The 22,912-nt window shown below is 37.2% G+C and overlaps 1 protein-coding gene across 21 annotated transcripts in view; it reads left to right on the top strand.

Annotated features, from left to right (window-relative positions):
- Positions 1-22,912, top strand: part of CADPS (calcium dependent secretion activator) — a 454,502-nt gene that overhangs the window by 207,976 nt on the left and 223,614 nt on the right. For all 21 annotated transcript variants that reach the window (XM_026679552.2, XM_087954541.1, XM_026679537.2 and 18 more), the window contains exons 5-6: positions 3,048-3,284; positions 4,152-4,273. In XM_026679552.2, the coding sequence (XP_026535337.1) occupies positions 3,048-3,284; positions 4,152-4,273 (359 nt within the window). The remainder of the gene's footprint in view (positions 1-3,047; positions 3,285-4,151; positions 4,274-22,912) is intronic.

Below are 22,912 nucleotides of genomic sequence, written 5' to 3'. Positions count from 1 at the left end.
TGGGCACATTTCCATAAGTTAAAGACTGATCAGTAGAAAGAGGTTTTAGGCCTCGTGTTGAAAACTAGACAGGATGTAAAATGAGACATAACAAAACAAAGTTGCTATTGAATGAGAGGCGAGTTGAATTACTGGTGGGATTTATTTCAGTTAAAGATTCCTAAACTCTTGGGCTAAGAGACTGGCCATAGACAAAGATGCTTAAAAGCCCCCTTTTTAAAAATGTGAGTAGTCCTTGACCTACAACCATTCATTTAGGACCATTTGAAGTTATAACAGCACTGAAAAAATTGACTTAGGACCATTTTTTACCTTTAACAACCCATTGTAATCAAAATTCAGATGCTTGGCAAATATGCTCGGTTCATATTTATGATTGGAGTGTCCTGGGGTCATGTGATCCCCTTGTCAGCATTCCAGAAAACCTCCACTCCAACAGATAACTCCGAAACAGACATCTTCTCAAAAGTTCTGTTTTTATTGGATATAAACTGGCACAACCGGGGAATCCCAAATCTAAAAGTTCCAGGCTTCCTTGCAATAAGTAAAAACTACAAATCCACCCCCTGCACCCATCATCACATCACATGCCCCAATCACCATCTGTCCCAACTTGAGACTTCCCCTCATTTATTCTCAAAATAACATGACCTTGAATTAGAAAAAGAATGTTATTATGTTTAACTACATACACTCCAAGAAATCCCCCCCCCCCATATTCCCAGGCTCAAAATGTGGCAGCGTGGGAGCATCTGGTCTCAATATGGCTTCCAAAGCTGACACCTCTTTTGTGACCTTCTTGCTACCAAAACATTCTATCTACTGGTTCAGGAATGTGTGTAGAATGTAGTGCAAAGTCATGATAGTCACCATGATTTGAGGTTGACGTTGTAGCACAGCACACATAAAACCACCAATGGGACTTTGAATACACTGACACAGCTGCCAGCCATTTTATGGATATCCCTGCTCCGGCTCGATGCTTAGAACCATCTTATAAAATGCTCAATAAAGATCTTAGGTTAAGAGCTTCCTTTATGCAATGACTAGAAGAGCTGGCTTTTGATTTATTTTTGCTATTGCATTTTAGGTTTAATGCTGTTTTGCCAAGTGTCAGGGCAGTGATCAGATGGCCCAAGCAATTTTTGGATCTAAAGTTCCAAACACATTAAACACACCAGTGAATAAAGGGATTTTAAGCTTTATGATTAGCTCAAGCAAACAAATATTAAAAAGCACATATACCAAGCAAGATCATACTCATATCTCTTACAAGCCTGTCAGGAGCTCTTAATAGCAACAACAGAGGTATCCCAAGGGTGGCCAATTTCCACAGTACCCAGCACTAGGTTCTATGCTGAATTACCCCACAACAACAGCCCCATGTTGTTGTTTTTATTAATCAAAAAGCTGGCACCATGACCTCATGGTTCTGCTATGGTCAGACCTGGCCTTAACTGGATGGCACATGACTCTGGGATGGGAATTGAGACTTTCACAGCTTTGAAGCTACATGAAGATTTCCCCCTTCTCTTTGTTCAGTAAACAATAATTAAAAACAAGCAGGTCAGCAATATAATATAATATAATATAATATAATATAATATAATATAATATAATATAATATAATATAATATAATATAATATAATATAATATAATATAATATAATATAATATAATATAATATAATATAATATAATATAATATAATAATAATATAGAATAGAAGAGATGATTCCACCAGACTGTCAATTATTTGGAAGCCTGCACTCACAAACTAAAAAATCTCCACACCACAAGCCAGGCAAACACCTGGGCACAAACACATCCCCCCTGATACCTCCAGCTCAAACACACCCCAACCAGGCACCCAGATGAAACCTAGCTTCCTAATAAATGATAGCCGCCCATTTACTCAGAGCCAAGCTGCACTAAAAGCCTCCAATACAGGAACACAATGTTGCCAGCCAATCAAGACAAAAAAAGCCACAAAACAGACAGAAGATATTAGAAACACCAATCAAGCAGAACACAGCAAACTCCAAGACCAATAAACACAGACCAAGACTCCCAACCAATCAGGATGAAGAAAAAACCATTCTGACATAGCAGTAGGCTAGCCCCAAATTTAAAACTGAAACAACTGTAAAAGTCTGACTCACAGACGAACTCAGTACAGAAGCCTGATGATGGCAGATGAGATTCTGCCGAAACGTTGCTACAACTTTAAAAGCACAACTATAATGACATGGGAAAATACCCGAACAAAGCTGAATACCATATACTGGCTACATCAGGTTCTTTTTAGATTTATATCGTATTATACACCCTGGTTATAATCATCATTCTCGTAGTCATAAAGTGTAGTCTCTTTTAAGTACATAGTATTATACTTCATAATTATAACTATTGTTTTCATAGTTGTACCATAATGCTTTATACATTTATCACTCAATACATTTAATCTATAGTCACATACAGTCCAACAGTGATATTGCTTACAATATATATTCTTATATCTATATACCTGTATTTGGAAGAAGAATGTGTAAAAGAAATTACAATAGTATGGGCAAAAAACTTTGGGTACACTGTAGAATTAGATAATTGGCAAAAATTGTGGGAAAGAAATTACAAATTAATGATGTCAACAGCTTATAAAGAAAACTTGTACAAAATGTTTTATAGATGGCACTTGCCACCAGCAAGAATGGCAAAAATATTTCCAAATATGTCACCAGAGTGCTGGAAATGTAAACAGGTACTGGGATCCTACTATCATATGTAGTGGACCTGTCCAACAGCAAAAAAATATTGCTCAAAGATAAAAAGATGGTTAGAAGAGATGACAGTACAGCAATTATCTAAACTTTTCTTAATATGTAGGCGAAGTCAAGAAGTCACTAAAGGCCTCAAAATAAACAATAGTCTTCCACCTTGCCATTACAAATGCCTATTGGAGAATTGAATTCAGTATGTATAAATATATGCAATTCTGTCAATCATATATTCTTGTTTGTTTGTTTTGTACTTTACTTTCCATCACAGGAGCGTAAATTTCCTAAATTTGTGTCCAAAGAGATGGAAAACATGTTCATTGAAGAGTTGAAGTCATCGGTCAATTTACTTATGGCAAACCTGGAAAGCATGCCAGTGTCCAAAGGGGGCTCCGAGTTCAAGTTACAAAAACTAAAACGCAGCCACAACACTTCCATCATTGACATGGGAGAGGAGAACGAAAACCAGCTCTCCAAATCAGATGTTGTGCTATCTTTCTCCCTGGAGGTAACATCTAGTTTTCATCAAGTAAATAGAAAGGTGTATTGTAAAATAAATGTTGTAAAATTTGGGTAACATGAATGTAATTTTAAATAAGCTCAGTGATCTATGTCTTGGCAATCAGAACTTAAAAGGGAATTGATATTTTTTTATATTTTTAGCATTTGGGAGGAATACAGACAGCTAACTTATCCTTGGTCCATCTGTAAACCCTGAGCCAAGCTACCACCATGTTTAACCATTGCATGGATTTTTAATATGAAAAATGGTAGGTGGATAGCTTGGTCTGGGAACACCTACAGGGGTAAGAGACCCCGAGCAACTCACAAGCAAGGCAGGAAAGGCTTTTCACGGGCTGATAAGTGAGTTTCTCAAGTTCTTAATTGACAGGTTGTTTCCCACTGACTCATGGGGTTCAGACAGGAGGTTTTTTCCCCCCATGCTTTCTTAGAGATGCTGGAGACTGAAGTTAGGATCTCTGGGATGGCAAGCAAGTGCTATACTTGAGCTACCTGACGAAGAGCCAAAGATAAAGCTGGAGGCCAGTTGTTCTTGCATTTCAAGGAAAATGTTTGAATTAATTAAATATTTAATTAAATAAAATTAACATTTCAGTGGGATAAGGAGCCTAACAAGCTCTTAAAGGGGAAGAGGTTGCCTCTTCCCAATGTTTTTGGTTAATGTGAGGATTCTAATTTCAAACAACAACAATAAATGCCACAACCTTCCAATTTATCCCTATACTCCTATATGGTAGATTTTTAGAAGCTTTCCTCAAAGCATTATAACTTTTGCTTGATTCTGGAATTGATTCCTGAATAAAGAACATTTATTCTCTCTTTCTCTCCCTTTCCCTCCTTCCCTCTTCTTTAGGTTGTCATCATGGAAGTTCAGGGTCTCAAATCCTTAGCACCCAACCGGATTGTATATTGCACTATGGAAGTGGAAGGAGGAGAAAAACTACAGACTGACCAGGCTGAGGCATCCAAACCAACGTAAGTGTCCATCTTCGCCTCCATCATATTTCCTCCTTTATTTCAGAAATGTACCTGGCAATCTAAGGAGCAAGACCCCTAGATGCCCACAAGGTTACTTTGATAACTATAGCCACCTTGCTATTGCTACCCTGGGGTATCAGCTAGTGCCAGACCCTGACCTCCACTAGGCAGATTTCATTTATTATTTATTAAGAAAATTTATATGGCAGCCCAACTCACTCACTACAACTTTGTGAAAACATGTTGGAATAAGTGAAGAGTGATACCTTTGACTGGATGCATATCCTGGAGTAACTATAACAAAATTTATTTGGTTTCCCTTGGCATATCAATTAACCAACCATCGTAATATCTAACACATTTAGATAAGTTCATTAATTATCTTTATTTTAAAAACCATTAATTCAGGTTATCTAAAGAAACATCTTTGTGAAAACATGTTGGAATAAGTGAAGAGTGGTACCCTTGGCTGGATGCATATCCTGGAGTAACTATAACAAAATTTATTTGGTTTCCCTTGGCATATCAATTAACCAACCATCGTAATATCTAACACATTTAGATAAGTTCATTAATTATATTTATTTTAAAAACCATTAATTCGGGTTATCTAAAGAAACATCTTTGTGAAAACATGTTGGAATAAGTGAAGAGTGGTACCCTTGGCTGGATGCATATCCTGGAGTAACTATAACAAAATTTATCTGGTTTCCCTTGGCATATCAATTAACCAACCAGCGTAATATCTAACACATTTAGATAAGTTCATTAATTATCTTTTATTTTAAAAACCATTAATCCGGGTTATCTAAAGAAACATCTCTTGTCAGTCACATCCACCCGACCCATTAGAGCGAGGAGGCAGGGAATGTTGTGAGTCCCACCTCTGAGGGAGATATACCTGGTGGGACCCAGAAGAAGGGCCTTCTCCGTGGTGGCTCCATCTCTCTGGAACATCATTCCCCCAGAGATTAAAATGGCCCCCATTCTAGCTCTCTTCTGAAAGGTACTGAAGACCTGGTTTTGCCAACAGGCCTGGGGAACCCAGAGAGGGATGGAGCCCATCAGGTGCCTAGTGTGATCTGCTGTCGTCAGAGAGGGGAATGGGAGTTGGTTTTTGAATTTCTGTGGGTTTTTTTTGGGGGGGGGTGTTTCCCAAATTTTGTTCTATTGTACTTCACTAATTTATTTGATTCTTTTTGTTAGTTTTTATTGTTTTTATTTTTATTTTTTGATTTAAATATGATTTTACATTGTGTAAGCCGCCTCAAGTCGCCATGGGTGAATAGGCGGCAAATAAATAAAATAAAATAAAATAAAATAAAATTTGTTTGGTTTCCCTTGGCATATCAATTAACCAACCATCATAATATCTAACACATTTAGATAAGTTCATTAATTATCCTTATTTTAAAAACCATTAATCTTGGGGAAAACAAGGAAAAACTGGCCTGTTACTTGCAGTTCTGACCAAAAAAATTTGAAATCAGGATCACTGAACTTAAAGGTGCTTTTTCAAGAGGTAATTGGACTTTCTAGTTATTCTTTGAAGACATTTTGCTTCTCATCCAAGAAGCTTCTTCACCTCTGACTTCCATATAAATACTTCCATTCCCCACCATCCAGTCAGAGCTGAAGAAGCTCCTTGGATGAGAAGCGAAACGTTTTCAAAGAAAAAAAATAAGAAAGTCCAATTGCCTCTTTAAAAACCACCTTTGAGACAACCATGACCTGGATGACTGAGAAACTCCATAGACAGGATCACTGAACTCATTTTTTAAAAAATACTTTTGTCTAAGGGGAAAGAGACTGAAAAGATATTTACACAATTTCGACTATCATGCTAAAAATATATCCTACACAGTCTTAATTCTGAATGAACAAATCACAAACTGCCATCTTTTCATTCTGAAAAAAAGCAGTGATTGAGTTGGGTTCACACATCATGCTTAGCCTAGTTTATTTAGCTGATAGATTGCTGAATAAATCACAGTGGCTGATTCACAAAACACGCTAAGCTATAAACCATGTTTATAAACCAGACTTGCTGGCCTCCTACAATTTATTAAGCCATAAAGCAGGATTTATAAAGCTCAGTGAGCGAGTTCATTCAGAATACCACACCACACCCAAATGTGCTTGTTGTATGGCTTAACAAAATGTACACGTCCATCTTAAGTATGCTGTAACTATTTTGGTCCAGAAATAACTACTCCAAACTTCAATCAATTTTATTTATGGCCAAAAGACCAAAAACAAGATACAAATGCAATCTAAACTTGGTATTAGACATAACAATTTAGCAAGTAAAATGTTTCATAAATATTACATGATGTACTTAAAATCCCAATTTACTGATATGTTGCTGAAAACCTTGACTTTATAACCATATTTAAACATTTAAAAAGAAAAAAAGTATTATATTGTGAATGTTATTAGAGTCTTTGGCAAGAAGTTATCTGGCCTATTTTAAAATCTAAACAAGGAAAAAATACATCTGAGCACATAAACATTTATTTTACTTGCAGATGAAAATCCTCAGATTGCAGCTAAATTTTTAACGGTGACTATAAATAACTGCTCCTATCCTGCTTAAATCTTCCAACCAATCCAGTTTGCCATAAACACAATAAGTATTATTCCTAGCCTAGTCATTTTCTTCTATTTCAGTGTCAGATTTTGCTGTTCTTCACCCCCACACATTAACATAATGGAGTAAAGAATAATTTTGGAGTCTTCAGATAAATCCCAGTTATAATTTCTCCTGCACATCAATAACCTGTTTAGACAAGAGTTAGTAGGGCAGCTCCTAGTGCATTCTGCCCCACTGAAATGTGAAAACATTCTGAGGAAAAAATAATTCAATAATTATACGTCTTGCAACAAGATAGGTTCAATGTTCTTGTAATGACATTCAGCTTGCCTGATATAGTGTTATACATATTCCTGATTTGGTTTTAAATGTAAAATTAAGTCATCTGTATTCTTGACAGCATTTTAGTTAATTGTTTGAATAGGAAATGTTCAAATATGCCAGTTTAATAGATTTAGTAATTGTATGTTGTGTAAAGACATTTTGTTTTAACTGAATTCTACAAATCAAACCTGCGGCAGACTTTCAGATTTCAGATAAAATTATCCTATGCTCCAGAATCAGTTAAATTTATCAGGTATTGTTATGAGAAATAGGAGGAAAGGGATTCAATTGGATCGCATTTTAAAATGAACTTGCTAATTCAGACTTCCATCTGAAATGAAAATAGATTATTTTTTAATATTTGGACTCTTAAAGTTTTGGTTATGTAGTCTTTCAATTAAAAATATACAGGGGTGTGTTTCAAAAATGTTAGCAACGGGTTCCCTGCCCACTTGCTAGGTGGACATGGCCATTGTGGGCATGGCCTAGTCAGCCACCTGCACCATGGCAGGGGGTCATTTTTGCCCTCTCTCTCCGGAGGCCTCTGGAAGCCAGAAACTGGCCTATTTCTGGCCTTCCCAAACTTCCAGGATGCCCATTTTTGCCCTCCCTGATTCTCCGTGTGCACCTTGCACTTAGCTGCATCCAAAATGGGCCTTGTGGGGACTCCTGGGAGGAGCGGGGCAGAGTGGGTGGGGCCAGCCAGGAGTGGGATTTAGGGGTTCTCCAAACTGGCAGAAACTTAGCTAGAGGATCTCCCAAACCCCTGCAAACCCCCAGCAGCCCACCCCTGAAAATATATCCAGAAAGTATATGTCAGTGAAAAATAATAGACCTTAGATGATGGAATAGGAAATATGTGTACATTACAATAATGCATATACTGTACAATGGTATATACAAGAAGGTAACAATATGATAATCCACATAGATTTTCATTCAATTTCATACAAATGAGCCAAACTTCAATTTACAAACATGAAAAATGGAGTGAAATCTCACATGGCTATTTGATCCATCCCTAATCTGGCACGATGTGCCTCATTGCTATGTCTCTAGTTACAATTTATTCATTAAATATTCAGGAGGTTCAAGAGGTTGCTATAATTTTGGTGTACATGTGTGATTTATTGCAAGTCTTGCTTTCCCAAATTCACCTTGCAGTGTGCAAAAGGCACAGTGTGCCATCTAATACAATCTAGGATTACCATACATCTGGGTTCCCCCCTCCCCTTTTCCACGTCTCCTCTGTTTAATCTTTAAGTGCTCCATCTGCCTGGGAATTCAAAGTATCATAAAACATCTGGGATTCTGCAGAATGAAAAGGCATGAGAGTGGGGTCTATCCTGTTTCTCAGGAGGTCTCTTTGTGAGCAACAGATAGGTTTAGAAAGGCAAACAGACAAGGCTAGAAGCTTCAATGGGGGTCTGGCACGGTTGATTTACATAGCATTTATATTTTCCGAAGAGAAAATAGAGATTTCTTTTGGAATTGGAAGGAAAGTGTGTTTCGTAAGAGTTTTGGTTTTGAAACACAGCTAGGCCCTGTTAGCTCCCATTGGTTTGGTGGTTTTTTTTTGTTTTGTTTTTTTGGATATATAGGAAGACTTACAACCATTTGTTTAGCAACTGTTCAAAGTTACAACAGCACTGAAAAAAGTTGACTTAAGATCTGTCCTCATGTTTTCAACCATGGCAGCATTCCTGTGGTCAACGTAATTAAAATTCTGGCACTTGGCAATAGATGTGTGTGTTTATGACTATTGCAATATCTCGGGGTCACATGATCTCTATTTGTGGTTCAGCTGGCTTCTGATCATCAAAATCAGTGGAGAAAGTTGGATTCAGTTAAGAAGATCACACTTGGAATGCTGCATCCAGTTTTGGTCGCCACAATGTAAAAAAGATATTGAGACTCTAGAAAGAGTGCAGAGAAGAGCAACCAAGATGATTAGAGGACTGGAGGCTAAAATATAGGAAACTGGGAACTGGAACTGTTCCAATTGCTGGAACTGGGTATGTCTGGCTTAATGAAAAGAAGACTAGGGGAGACATGATACCAGATATCTCAGGGGCTGCCACAAAGAAGAGGGAGTCAAACTATTCTCCAAAGCATCTGAGGGCAGGACAAGAAGCAATGGGTGGAAACGAATCAAGGAGAGAAGCAACCTAGAGCTAAGGAGACATTTCCTGACAGTTAGAACAATTAATCAATGGAACAACTTGCCTCCAGAAGTTGTAAATGCTCCAACAATGGAAGTTTTAGAACATCATTAGAACATCGTTAGAATACTTTATTGGCCAAGTGTGATTGAACACACAAGGAATTTGTCTTGGTGTAAATACTCTCAGTATACATAAAGAAAAGGTACATTCATTAAGAATCAAGAATCATAACGTACAACACTTAATGATAGTCATAGGGTACAATCAACAATCAAATCATACTAGGAAACAGTCAAGTAGGAGGGGATGGGTGATAAGGAGTGATAAGAAGATTAGCAGTAATAGTGTACACTTTGTAAATAGTTGAACAGTGTTGAGGGAATTATTTGTTTAGCAGAGTGATGGCTTTCGGGGAAAAACTGTTCTTGTGTCTAGTTGTTCTGGTGTGCGGTGCTCTATAGCGTTGTTTTGAGGGAAGGAGTTGAAACAGTTTATGTCTGGGATGTGAGGGGTCTGTAAATATTTTCACAGCCGTCTTTTTGACTCGTGCAGTATACAGGTCCTCAATTGAAGGTAGGTGGGTAGTAATTGTTTTTTCTGCAGTCCTAATTATCCTCTGAAGTCTGTGTCTGAGGATAATTAGGACTGCAGAAAAAACAATTACTACCCACCTGCCTCAGAAGAGATTGGACAATCATTTGTCTGAAGTGGTGTAGGGTTTCCTGCCTAAGCAGGGGGTTAGACTAGAAGACCTTCAAGATCCCTTCCAACTCTGTTATTCTATTCTATTCTATTTCAGAACCATGTGACTGATTGAACCAGAATAATTCATTTAGCCATACTAAAACATGTCATAAAATTGGGTATGATTCACTTAAGAACCACCTTGCTTGGTAATAGATGTTCTCATCTCGATTGCAGTCATAAGTTGAGGATAACCTACAGTTCTTGATGTTGAGCTTAGGGAAAAACTATTTCCACAGTGTCAAATACTGCTTCCACTTCAGGAGGCATTCTCTTTATTATCTGAATTATTATTTGGGGGGGGTTGTGCTTTAAAGCAAAAAAAAAAAAATCCAATTACAGTAGCTTTTGCTTATTATATAGAGTTTTTTTTTTTTTTTGGCTTCACTTTAGAGTCTTCCCTCAGCTTCAGTTCCTAATAACTATTTCCACTGGATCTATTCCTTCATAGCATGTGAAAGGGAAAGAATATATGCCAGGGGAAGAGGAAAAAAATGAACAATGAAAAAAAAAATAAGCAGATGTAGGCTCCTGCACCCTGCATTTAAAAGTGCCCCCTCTTTAACTATTTCAAACCATTTAATAGCGCAAGTCTTAACAGAATCCCTGTCTGTAGATCAAAAATCCTTCAAGCACTCTCTGAAATTAAAATACCCGTATAGGCTTTCACAGCCAAAGAAAATCAAGTAACAAAGGCTGCAAGGCTGTATAACCTGGTCTGTATTTTCCTGGTGTCCTGTTGTTTCACTGGCATTGCGTTTGGTGTCTTTGGAGGCAGAGTGTACTACCTCCTAATGTACTTTTTGGCAACTGGACAAGAACTGATTGTGCTTTTGTACTTGTACCTGGCAAGCCGCTTCTATAGAATCGTCCAGCAAGGCTGATAACAGATTTCCTTACCTGTCTTGCATTTGGAATAAGTGAAAGGATTTGCTCATCATCCCAAACCGTATAAGCCTGCCCTCTTCTTCTTCGTGTTCTTCTTCATGTTGGATATGCATGATCAGTTTTGTCCTTCATTTCTGCACTTCATTTCTAAATCTCAGCCTTGCTTTCTTGCTCTGGAGATTTAAAAAAAAAAAAGTAGATCTGGAATTCCCTAGGTAGCTAACCTGAAAGGAAAAATAGGGATAGGTCTCTGCTTCCAGCCCATAATTAGATTGCCCCCAAATATCTGGGTTTGGATAGCAGTGTTGCATATTACCTTTTCTTGCCTTTTCTTTTGTATGCAAAAAGTTCCAAAGTAAAACATTTTAAGTCAGCCTCTCAATGCCTGGCAGCCTTTGCTTGAAAATTTCTGTTTAGATTTGCTTTGCTGTTACGTTGCCAAACGACTGCTCCCCCTTTCTGTAATTTTCTCCTTCCTCCTAATTTTCATTAAAATCTATCTTCATATTGCTTAAGTTCACTAGATTTTACTCTGCCCCCTGGTGCCAGAGATAAAAAGTTAGCATTGTATTAGTAATATCTTCATCAATGTTGTTGACATTATAATTCATATTATTTTCTTATTTTTCTGGTGCACTTGGCGCTCAGTTTCCAAAGACTCTGTATTTGCCCTCTTCTGTCCAAAAAATTGAGGAATGTGCTCATGCTTCCATTCAGCAGGCTAAGCAACTTTCCTCCAAGGCTTGATTTTATATTGTTACTATCTTTCTTGCCCTCCCTTAATCCCAGATCGATTTGTCTAGATCCCTCTTAAATTGCAAAATTCAGACACGGACCCAAGCAGAGTGATTTCTGAGTCGTTCAGAATGACACGAACATATTATTTTTTTAACCTGGAAAGAGGGACTCTATCATTCAGTAGAAAATTGTATTAGCCCCCGTCCCCTGTTTTCAAAGCTGTGTCGCCCTATTGATTCATATGAAAAATGTGATCAAAATACTAAAAAGCAAAGAAAGAAAGCAGATGTAAAGTTTAACTGATAAGGAGAGGGCTTACTTTGTGAGGAATGATCGATGTATCTTACTTTTCAGGAGTAACAACACATGACACTTAATGGTTGTTTAATCTTATGGACTTAATTTTCATATACTTATTTGCTTGGCTTGGCAATCTTTTCTCATTTAGGACTGATTAATATCAAGGGATCTTGGAAGCATTAAACGTTTTCTTCTGAGATTCAGTTACATTGTCAATAACATTTGGCAAATTATTCCGACACTTTCTGATTTTTAACATTGAGTTAGGAACTTTCTTAACTGAATTGTAATAAGCAATCAATAGACTTGGAGTACAGTACTCTGGTAAAGTATTTGGAAAGTGTTTGCTAAATTATAAATGCTTAATAATATAAACATAAATAAGTATAGATGTCATATGTGAAAAGCAAATAAGCTATAAAAATTATCTTCTAATATTTTTGTACTCTGGAAAGCATTAATGTCTATTTCTCCAAACAAATTACCTTTTTATTTATCTTTTTGTTCAAATATCAATGGCACTGCTTAACAGTGATTTGATATAAAGATCACATCATCTAGAAATTATTGGGATGAAAGTTATAGAACCCAAGTGATCCATTGTGCAGGATTGAGATTTCATTGTTAAAAAAAGCAAAGCTTGAAGACTTTATGGTGTTTCTTTATCTGCCTGATGAATCTGAAATGGAATTTAAAAGTGCTTCAACCCAGTAATATTTCAAACTGATTATTTATGCTCACTCCCTAGCCCAATGTTTTTCAAACTTGGCATCTTCTTGATATGTGGACTTCAACTCCTAGAATTCCTCAGCCAGTTGCTAGGTGGGAATTTTGGGAGTTGAAGTCCCCATATCTTAAAGTTACCAAGGTTGAGAAACAATGCCTTAACCTGAGAAAAATCTCGGAGTCAATTTGAACATTATCTTTTCTTTTTAATAGGATTAGCAATCATATGCATCATATACAGAGTCCTTCGGTACACACACAATACGTTTTGCTTATGTTTCATCCATTTATTTCAAAAAGTGATAATAAATTGCACAAAGGAATGCAAATATAATTGCAAGGTCTCACTTTACATGAATGGAGAGGCAGGTAGGGCAATCAGACTCTGAAAACTCTAAAAAACCACTAGGAGGCAGCAAAAAGACAAAACAGTAATGTTTGCTGCCACCTACTGATCATCTGGAGATGTACAGCTCAGATATAACATGCCTATTTATAAAACCATGTTAATGTCCCTTGCCTATTCACTTCTAAGGCACTTCTTACACAATCCTATAAGTCAGGCTTGAACAATCTTGGCTGATGTTCATTGGTCATCCATATTTTAGCAGTTGTGGGATGGGATGACCATCTGGAGAAACAATGGAGGGGAATTTTGCAGCACAGAACTTTCCCAGAGAGAGGCTCGAATCAAGAGACTAGATGGTGGGGGAAAGGAAGAGGTTCAGGGTAACTAACCCCTAGAATCTCTCAGGATACATATAATAAGTTAGAAGGTTATAGCTTTGATTTGGTTTCTATCCATTAGATATAAGCAAATAAAGAATTGGACCTGATTGGATCGCCTTGTGTCATCTCTGGGGTTGGGCCTTACATCAGCCCAAATTTGATAGACCTAGATGGATGGGTTGATTGGAGCAAGCTTCAAAAGTTATTTTAGTCAGAGGTGGTATTCAGCAGGTTCTGACCAGTTCTGGAGGACTGGTAGCGGAAATTTTGAATAGTTTGGAGAACCGGAAAGTACCATCTCTGACTGGCCCCACCCCCATCTATTCTCTGCCTTCTAAGTGCCAGCTGATTGGCTGGGTCTTCTTTTGTTGCCCTGCACAGGAGAATGGAGCTGGAAAGTAGGTTAGTGGGGTGGGGAAGGAATGGGATTTTATAGTAACCTTCCCCCAGGAGTGGGAGGGAATGGGGATTTTGCAGTATCTTTCCCTGCCACACCTACCAAGCCATACCATACCCACCAAGCCACACCACACCCACCAAGCCATGCCCACAGAACTGGTAGTAAAATTTTTTGAATCCCATCACTGATTTTAGTGTATTTTTATACAAGAGAAACCATATTATAAATCATAGTATTTTTTTTTAAATCAAATCAGCATTACCCTTCTATCTTAAGGTCTGTGCCTTTCAAATGTAATAAACAAGCATTAATCCTGAATTCAGAAGTAGTGCAACAAGCTAACGACACTGAATCATAGCATGCTTTTCCTTGAATCTCCCAATAGATTTTAAATGATCAACAGCACTCTAAAGTCAGTGCTGCACAGAATGTTCCAGCAGCAATCCCAGTCATAAAGAAAACGACCACATAACTACTTGAGATGAGTTCAAACATTGAGAGGAACACAGCACAAACTGAAAAGCTTATTAGTGCCATCTAGTGGCTGAAAAGCAACATGGCACGTTTCAGTAGGAATAAACTGTCAATACAGTTTCTTTGTGTGTGTGTGTCACTCCAGCTGTTCATTGTCATTCAGTGAAGCTAGGCTATGTGACTCCAAAGGCTAGGTCTCCTTTGAAAAAAGACGGTCCTTTATTCCAGAAAGCGTTTCTTTAGATATATTTCTTTTTTAAAAACTCATTTTTGTCCTTTTGGTTCTTTAACTTTTACTGTACTAATAGTATCACTGACTGCACACCAGCCTTTTTAATCTCATAAGAAAAAGAGGAGATTGAATTGTCATTTCAAAGCAAATTTACATCTACTGTTCAATTTTAAGTATTATTAGAAGATGGAGATGGTTCTGCTCTTGAATTTTCCTTTCTAAAGTCAAGTTATAACTTTTTTTTTCTCCCAATGAGCCTCTTTTAGACTAGCCCCTTTTTCAGCCCTATCTACTATTTTTCCCAAGAAAATATAATCACAGTAATGAAGGTCAGTGTTCCTTCCATTCCTTCCATGAAAAAATAAAAATGAATATACCATGGAGAAGATTGATATGCAAGGATAAAAGATATTGATTTATAGTAAGAGTAAAATGTAATGGTAAAGGAGTAAGTAAATACATATACTGAAAAATGTGAGGAGATGCAAGAGATGTCTTGATGTTGATAACAATGTATAAAGTTTTATTTTATGTTTTTAAAATTTGGAAACTTAATAAAATTTATATTAAAAAAAGAAAGAAAAAATAAAAATGATGATCCAAGCCACTAACAATAATAATACAAAAAAATAATAATAACCTGACAAAAGTGAAATGTGAAAGAAAGCACTTAAACACAATGGATGGTACATTAGCCAAATACTCAAATAGCAACCAATCAACTAAAGGCCACCTAAATAGGCAAACAAGCTTTAATGCCAAGCACAATGCAATTATCAAATGGCTCAAGAATTCAGTTAAAAGCCATCGCTGAGTTTAGTTTAAATACCAGAGAAATGTTATACAGCTTGTGGCAAAGGTATGTAGCAATAGCTTTGATGGAGGAATCTGTCAAGGAAGGAAAACTGAAAAGTCAGTCTTGGGAAAATGGGAAGCATGAGGGGAAAAAAACCTAAATAACTCTGCCTTGATTCTGTTTGGTATACCTGGAGGCAGAGACAAACTGGAAAGGTTTTCATGAACCTGTGGTGTCCTTGGTGCTCCACAGCTGGGTGGTTTTCTTGTAGATGTTTCATTACCAAACTAGGTAACTGTCATGGTTCCAAGTAATGGCCCCAATCAATTCAGGACTAAGGCTGTAAGCTTTTCTCAAAGATCTGTTTTATTGGGGACATCATATTGGCATGTTCAAATGTGAAAGCTGTCAGGATTCTGGCAGTTATCCCAATTAAATCATGAGTCTAGATCCAAACTTCCAAAAACTTCAAAGGATTTATTGGGAGTTAACATGTCCAGCACTGCCTGGGTGTAGCCGACTCTGAGACACATAATTCATTGTCACCCTTGACCCTGGTTTTCCCCCACCCCCTGGGTGTATCATAATTCATATTCTCCAATGAGACACATCCATAGTCAAGAGTCATCAATCATGTTCTCCAGTTAGATTTTCGCATGGCAGAAACTTCAGTCACCCAGTTACTATCTCTGAAAAACTACGTATGGAATGCACTTTTGATTTCCAAGCTGCCGCACTGCTCTTTCAAACCCCTTTCCCCCATCCCTTTCTGTTGGCAACTCTAAAAAGACCATAGAAATATTTTATGAGTTGACAAAGCCAACTCTGAATATTTCCCATGTTTTGTTATTATAAAAGAAATAGACATCCCTCCCTCGTGGTTACAGGTCACGTTAGCCAACCAGGTAGATGGCAGTCTGATCAGCTACTCCCTCTGGCTATTATGAGCTCTCGTTGAGACAACCTTGATTCCCACAGGTCTTATCACTGTTATGTCTGGCACATGGGAGGAAAATATCTCACACCCCATAGTTCCTCCCCCCATATGCATGGAAACCTAAAAATGAAGTAAAAAAGAATACGGCTTTAGCTAAAGTCATTTTGAGAGTTGACAGTAACTTCTGATGAGGTTCACCAGAAGCTACCTAGTTTGATAATGAAACATCTGCAAGAAAATCGCCAAGTTCAGAGAGCACCATTACCAAACTAGGTTTTCATTTATTTTTTATTTAGCGTATGGCATCTACAGAGGTCATGCAATCACTGATATACAAGGTTAGTTTAAACAGCAAGTCAGCAAATATATATATGGTATAGAAGATATGTAGACAATGCAATATAAGAAAGAATATTTTAAATTAAGATAAAACCATAATAAAATCACCATAATATAGAGCCACAGAATTGCAATGGGATAGAATAGATATTACGATTTGATATCTAAGAAAGCTTACTATCCACTGCTTCTGCTGTGGCTGCAGTGAGATCATCCTCGGTGCCTTTAAATTTCCTGAGGAGATATTCTTCAACTATATGTGTTGACCATATGAGATTGAACCTCTGATGAGCGCTTACCTAGTTTGGTAATAAAACAGAATAACAAAATTGAAAGGGACCTTGGAGATCTTCTAGTCCAACCCTTTGCTCAAGCAGGAGACCAGTGGTGGTATTCAAATGGTTCGCACCGGATCAGGCGAACCGGTAGCAAGAATTTGGTGTGGGTCGCCAAACTGGTAGTAAGTTCTGGCTGGCCATGCCCCCCACCCGGTCGCCCTCCCGCCTGATGCTCACTCACCCTACCCACCTGCCTGCCATTCACCTAAGGTATTTCTTTATTTTTTTTCCCCTCCCAACAATCGGCTGTAGATATGCCAGGATTCCCCTTGCTGAAGCCCAGGAAGGCAAAAAATGGAGGGAGGAGCTCAGGCCCCCCTCCATTTTTTGCCTTCCAGAGCCCCAGAGGAGCCTTAGGGGAGCAAAAATGCCCCGCAAAGGCTCCTCTGAGGCTAGGAAGCTCCCAAAATGGAGCTTGGAGGGGGTGCTGCATGACCCTCCCATGCTGTTCCTTTTCTTCCTGAGCCTTAGAGGAGCTTTAGGGGAGGAAAAACGCCCCCCAGAGGCTCCTCTGAATCTAGGAAGCTCCCAAAAATGGGTGGGGGCTGCAAAAAAAAAAGCCATGCCCACCCAGCCCACCAAGCTACGCCCACAGAACCGGTAGTAAAAGTTTTTGAATCCCACCACTGCAGGAGACCCTATATCATTTCAGACAAATGGCTGTCCGGTCTCTTTTTGAAAACCTCCAGTGTTGGAGAACCCACCACTTTTGAAGGTGAGTAATTCCACCGGTTAATTGTTCTCACTGTTAGGAAATTTCTTCTTAGTTGTAGGTTGCTTCTCTCCATGATCAGTTTCCATGCATTGCTTTCTTGTCTTGCCTTCAAGTGCTTTGGAGGATAAGACCCCCCTCTTCTTTGTGGCAGCCCCTCAAATATCGGAACACTGCTACTTATATCCAATTCCTGCAATTGTTTTTCATATGTTTTAGTCTCCAGACCTTTAATCATCTTTGGTGCTCTGTTGTTTAGTGCAGAAGGATTAGTGCAGATCACAGAAGGTGCCATTTTCAGCGGGTTTGGTGATATATATTTTTTGCAGAAACGTCTGCAAGAAAACCACCACATTAGAGAGCACCAAGGACCCCGCAGTTCAACCCCGAGCTACAAATATTCTTTTCTATCAGTTTCAAGAATTAGTTTCAAGAAACCTCATAGCAATAAATTAGCATTCATGGAAGCCTTCTAGGTCTTGTTTCCTACGTAGCTCAAGGGCAGACCTTACAGGCCTTAATCTGCTTTTCCTAACAGTTCTCCATCCTCAGAATAACTCTTGTTTCTATTCTTTCTGAGTTCTTCTTTATTATAGAAGTGGTTTGATGCCTCCTACTATTCACTCCTTGGGCTATTTGTCGCTTAACTGAAAAGCACAAAGACGATGTTGAAAGGAAGGGATGTTTGTGCTGCATAAGGTTGCTCTCATTTTCAGTGGGGGGAAATGCCCTCTTCCTACTGCTTTCTAAAAATCAATTTTATTAAATTTCAAAAAAATATAAAGTACAAAATAACAAAAGAAGAAACAAATTGGGACAGCAAAATTGGGAATCAGAAAGGGGGAAAGGTTAAAAACATGATAAGAAATAAAGAAACGGATTTCCAACTTCCTCGAGTACAAGTACAAATGTAAAGTAACTTCTCTGTTAAAACAAAAACCTTGGAATATCATACAAGAATACAGAAACAATCAAAATGATTGTAAAACTACATAACAAAAAGCGTCTTAGTCTTAGTTAAACATGTGCATCAGAATACAATGGACATGTCTAATAATAATCATGCCTTGCACCCAAAAAGGGATGCTGATCTATTATATTTACCAAGAGCAGGGGGTGGTCAAGGTCTCCTATAAGTAAAGCAGACTGTAGAAGAAGAAAGACACAGGATGAATGACTACATCTGGAAAAGTGAAGAGCCAATGATTAAGGAAGTACATAAAGGACGCCTTTTGAAAACAACCAAATCAAAAGCTGAATACAAAAAATAAGTAATTGAGAAGCGAATTGAACATTGGAAAAGCAAAGCTATGCATGGTCAATACCTGAAAAGTATTGAAGGCAAAGCTGACCAAAAGCTTTCTTGGAACTGGCTAAAATCAGGAATACTGAAAAAAGAAACTGAAGGCTTTATTTTGGCTGTTCAAGAACAAGCTTTAGCCACAAATTGCATGAAAGCAAAGATTCAGCATGTCACCACCAACAGCAAATGCCTCCTCTGTAATGAGAAAGATGAAGCAGTTGACCATTTAATCAGTGGGTGTAGCAAAATTTCACAAACTGACTATCTAGAATGCCATAACCAAGTTGCTAAAATCGTTCACTGGAAACTGTGCCAAAAGTTTGGATTTGAGTACAGTAACAACTACTGGGAACATCAGATTGAGAAGGTTCTGGAGAATGAAAAAGTCAAGATCTTGTGGGACTTCAGAATTCAGACTGACAGGCACTTGGCCTACAACACACTTGACATAACAGTAGTTGAAAAGAAAAAGGGTTGGTTCATTGACATTATGAATTGAATGACATTATGAATTGATGCACGAATTGAAGAAAAATTCACAAAGTACCGGGACTTACAAATTGAAGTTGAGCGACTTTGGAAAATGAAATCGTGTGTTATCCCAATTGTAATTGGAGCCCTTGGAGCAATACCTAAAGGGCTACCTCACGATTTGGATATTCTGAATTTATCAGACTTGAATACCCTGATTCTACAAAAAACCACCCTACTTGGAACAGCTTATATCCTCTGATGCTACCTGAACAGTTCCTAGGTCCTTGGTTAGGACTCGAGCTGTTGAGCTATCAACCAGCCCCAAAGGCTGTGAATCTCACTAAATAATAATAATAATAATAATAATAATAATAATAATAATAATAATAATAATAATAATAATAACAACCACAACAACAGAACAACAACAACTACTACACAATATTTCTACAATCATAACAAATCTATTTGCCAAATACTAAAATCCAAACTTCATTTTCATTTTTCTGGAACAAGAAATCCACAAGTGGACACCAAGTAGGTTAACAGCACATACCCTGCTTCTGTTGCTGATCAAGCCAGGCCACAAACATTTATGGAGAAGGCAAGATATTTTTCCTAGTGCTGCTCTCTCTCTTGTTATTTAGAGCAGTGATTGGGGAATTGTAGATGTTGGATTCCAGTGGCTATAAGACTCAGCCAACAAGGTCAAAGATATTGAAAACTCTAATCCAGATGGTAATTGTATTCCAACACATTTGAAAGAGAAGACTTACCCAACTCCCTGATTTAAAGGGATGCACAATTACCTCTAAAAGAATAAAGTAAGGATCAGACTTGTTGGGGTTATTGAGATCTTCTGAATATCTGTTAGTCAAATCATAAAACAAACCAGCAGATGTCAATCTTTTTGCCCAGAGTTTCAGAAGCTGTATAGATAATTACATGTTTGTTAATTCAGATTCAATATTGGTCATTACACATACTCGAAAATGTGTGAGTATGCAAATTGATCGATCAAAAATACATCGTATTTTAAAGTAATTCCCCCCTCCAAAGACCTATTATTTTTCATTAAATCCGTGAAACCATTCCTAACACTGATTTAATACAGTCTTTAAACAAATCACATATGAAGAGCACGTTGACTGTGGATTGACAAGAGAGAGCTGGAAATTAATCTTTGTGATTAATTAAGTTAGCGTTTTTATAAACATTATTATAATAACAGTGTTTAATAAGAAGGAATCCAGTTGCATTATTAATCCTTCTTTAAACAAAGCTTTACTCTTTAGGTATTTTCTGTGGTTACACTTAAGTTTTATTAAATGGTAAGGTTAAATCGTGTGTGTGTGGAAGTAGACTGTAAATAATAAGGCCCTGAATATCACTGACAACTAATTGCATCATCCTTAGATGAAGCTTGCCCTAAATCTCATTGCTAAATTGTCATGATGTAATGAAATATTTTACAGTATCATTAAGTATAAATCTATAATAATCACAAAGGTTTGCTATGTGTGTTTATTCTCATTTGGTTTATTCCCTTTGTAAGTCAGATGGTTCTCATATGGAAAACCTAATGGAAATTACTGTTTGCATTTTGATAATAACATTTGTTGATAACATATGGTCTGTGGATGCTTCAGCAAATAAAAGGCTTTTATTAGTACACAGAAATAGGCATCATACAAAGCAGATGCTATCAAAATGTACAACGCAGGATTATAGGGCATTTCTTGTTCTCCTTAATCCCTTTTATAAACACTTTTCATACACTAAGTTTTTGTTTCCAAGCTATTCAGTGAAAATGGATTTTGGGGAGCAGATTGAAATGTCAACAAGGAAAAAAAAAGATATTACAGAGTATTCCAAAGAAACTATAAGCCCTGTGACTCTGAAGTGCAAACGACAACCCCAACTGTTTCTTTTCCCTTGTTAATACCATTATTTGTTTAAAAAATATATGTTTTTACAATGAAAACACAGCTTAATAAACTGTTTTGGAAAGGGCTGTCTGTAAAATTTAATTCTTTAATAACCTTAATTAAATATATATATATATATATATATATATATATATATATCACATGCATAATTACATAATTGACTAGAAGGTGCCATTTGTGTAAAACCTTGATTTGCCTACTCATTTATTTAATGAGATTTATAACCCACCCCAGTTCTAACACCCTGCAGATGGCAAATAACAGACACAAGAACCAAAAATTATAAAAACAAAATATAAAGGAAGAATAAATTTAATCCATCAATAAAATAAATGTAAGTGATGAACCCCAATTTAATACACATTACCATAGTCCTGTTAGTGACAGTAAACAATTAATGAAAAATTAAAGCGATTTTTACTATATTTCTATTATAATGTTAATCTGAAATTAATCTGTGTATGTGTGTATATATGCTAATATTATATAAAATATAAAAAAGAATAAGAATGTAACAATAAATAAGTCAAATAAATTGCAGTACGATGTAAAAAAATGAAAATGAAATATAGTCAAATCTAGTTTTACACTAAGATTGCTCATTATGACTCTTCATATCTTTCAATCTTTATTTCTATATTATTTGCTTGTATCATACTCAAATAAGTTGTGTGGTGGCCTAGAGGTGAAGTTCTCATCTCACAATCAGGAGGCTATGAGTTCGATCCTAGGTAGAGGCAGATATTTCTCTCTCTGGGCACAATGAGAATATATCTGCTGAACAAAACTCTGCATTGGTGACAGGAAGGGCATCTGGCCAGTAAACACTCAGTTCCATTCAGTTGCCTAGACTCCACCTCGCAAGGGATTATGGGGTTGTTATAAGGATGATGATGATTATACCCAAATACCACTTTTTTACTTTTTTTTTTTTTTTTTGATAAGGCATCCTTTTCCAAAATATGATATTATGGTAACCAGAAAGGCCCACATTCCAGAAATGCTCATTGTCTATGCTTAAAGTATGTAGTTTTAAGGTCACAGGCATAATTAGAAGTTTTAAAACATGAGTGAAAGGTTCAGAAGTTACCAGGGAATGACATGTGTTGTGTTTTTTATCTCCTAATTCTCAACATCTCACATTGTTAACATAACGAGACTGCACCCTTAAGCTGCTTTAGCTTTTACTGATGCCTAGGCCATCTTTTTCCCCTCAATCTCCAATGCAACATTTCATTCTTTTTTTCAAGCACTGAAGTAGAAGTGTTTCAATCTCAGGATGAATTTCTAGCAAAAAGCAAGGAAAGAAAAACAATAATTACCAAAAAAGGAGGGGGGCAGGCTTGTGTTGAATTTTGAACTGGGAATATTCTTCCTGTTAAACACATGTTATTAATACTAAGCTGCTAAGGAATATCTGCCACAAAAAAACTGCAGTGGGCTTTCTTGACTAAAACATTCAGGGATTTCCTGGA

Source organism: Notechis scutatus, chromosome 2, assembly GCF_049901735.1.
Source record: "Notechis scutatus isolate UNSWTSFEM ecotype Mainland chromosome 2, rNotScu1.2, whole genome shotgun sequence".
Lineage (NCBI taxonomy): Eukaryota > Metazoa > Chordata > Lepidosauria > Squamata > Elapidae > Notechis > Notechis scutatus.
The sequence above is the reverse complement of the archived record's forward strand: the minus strand, read 5'-3'. Positions and strand labels throughout refer to the sequence as shown.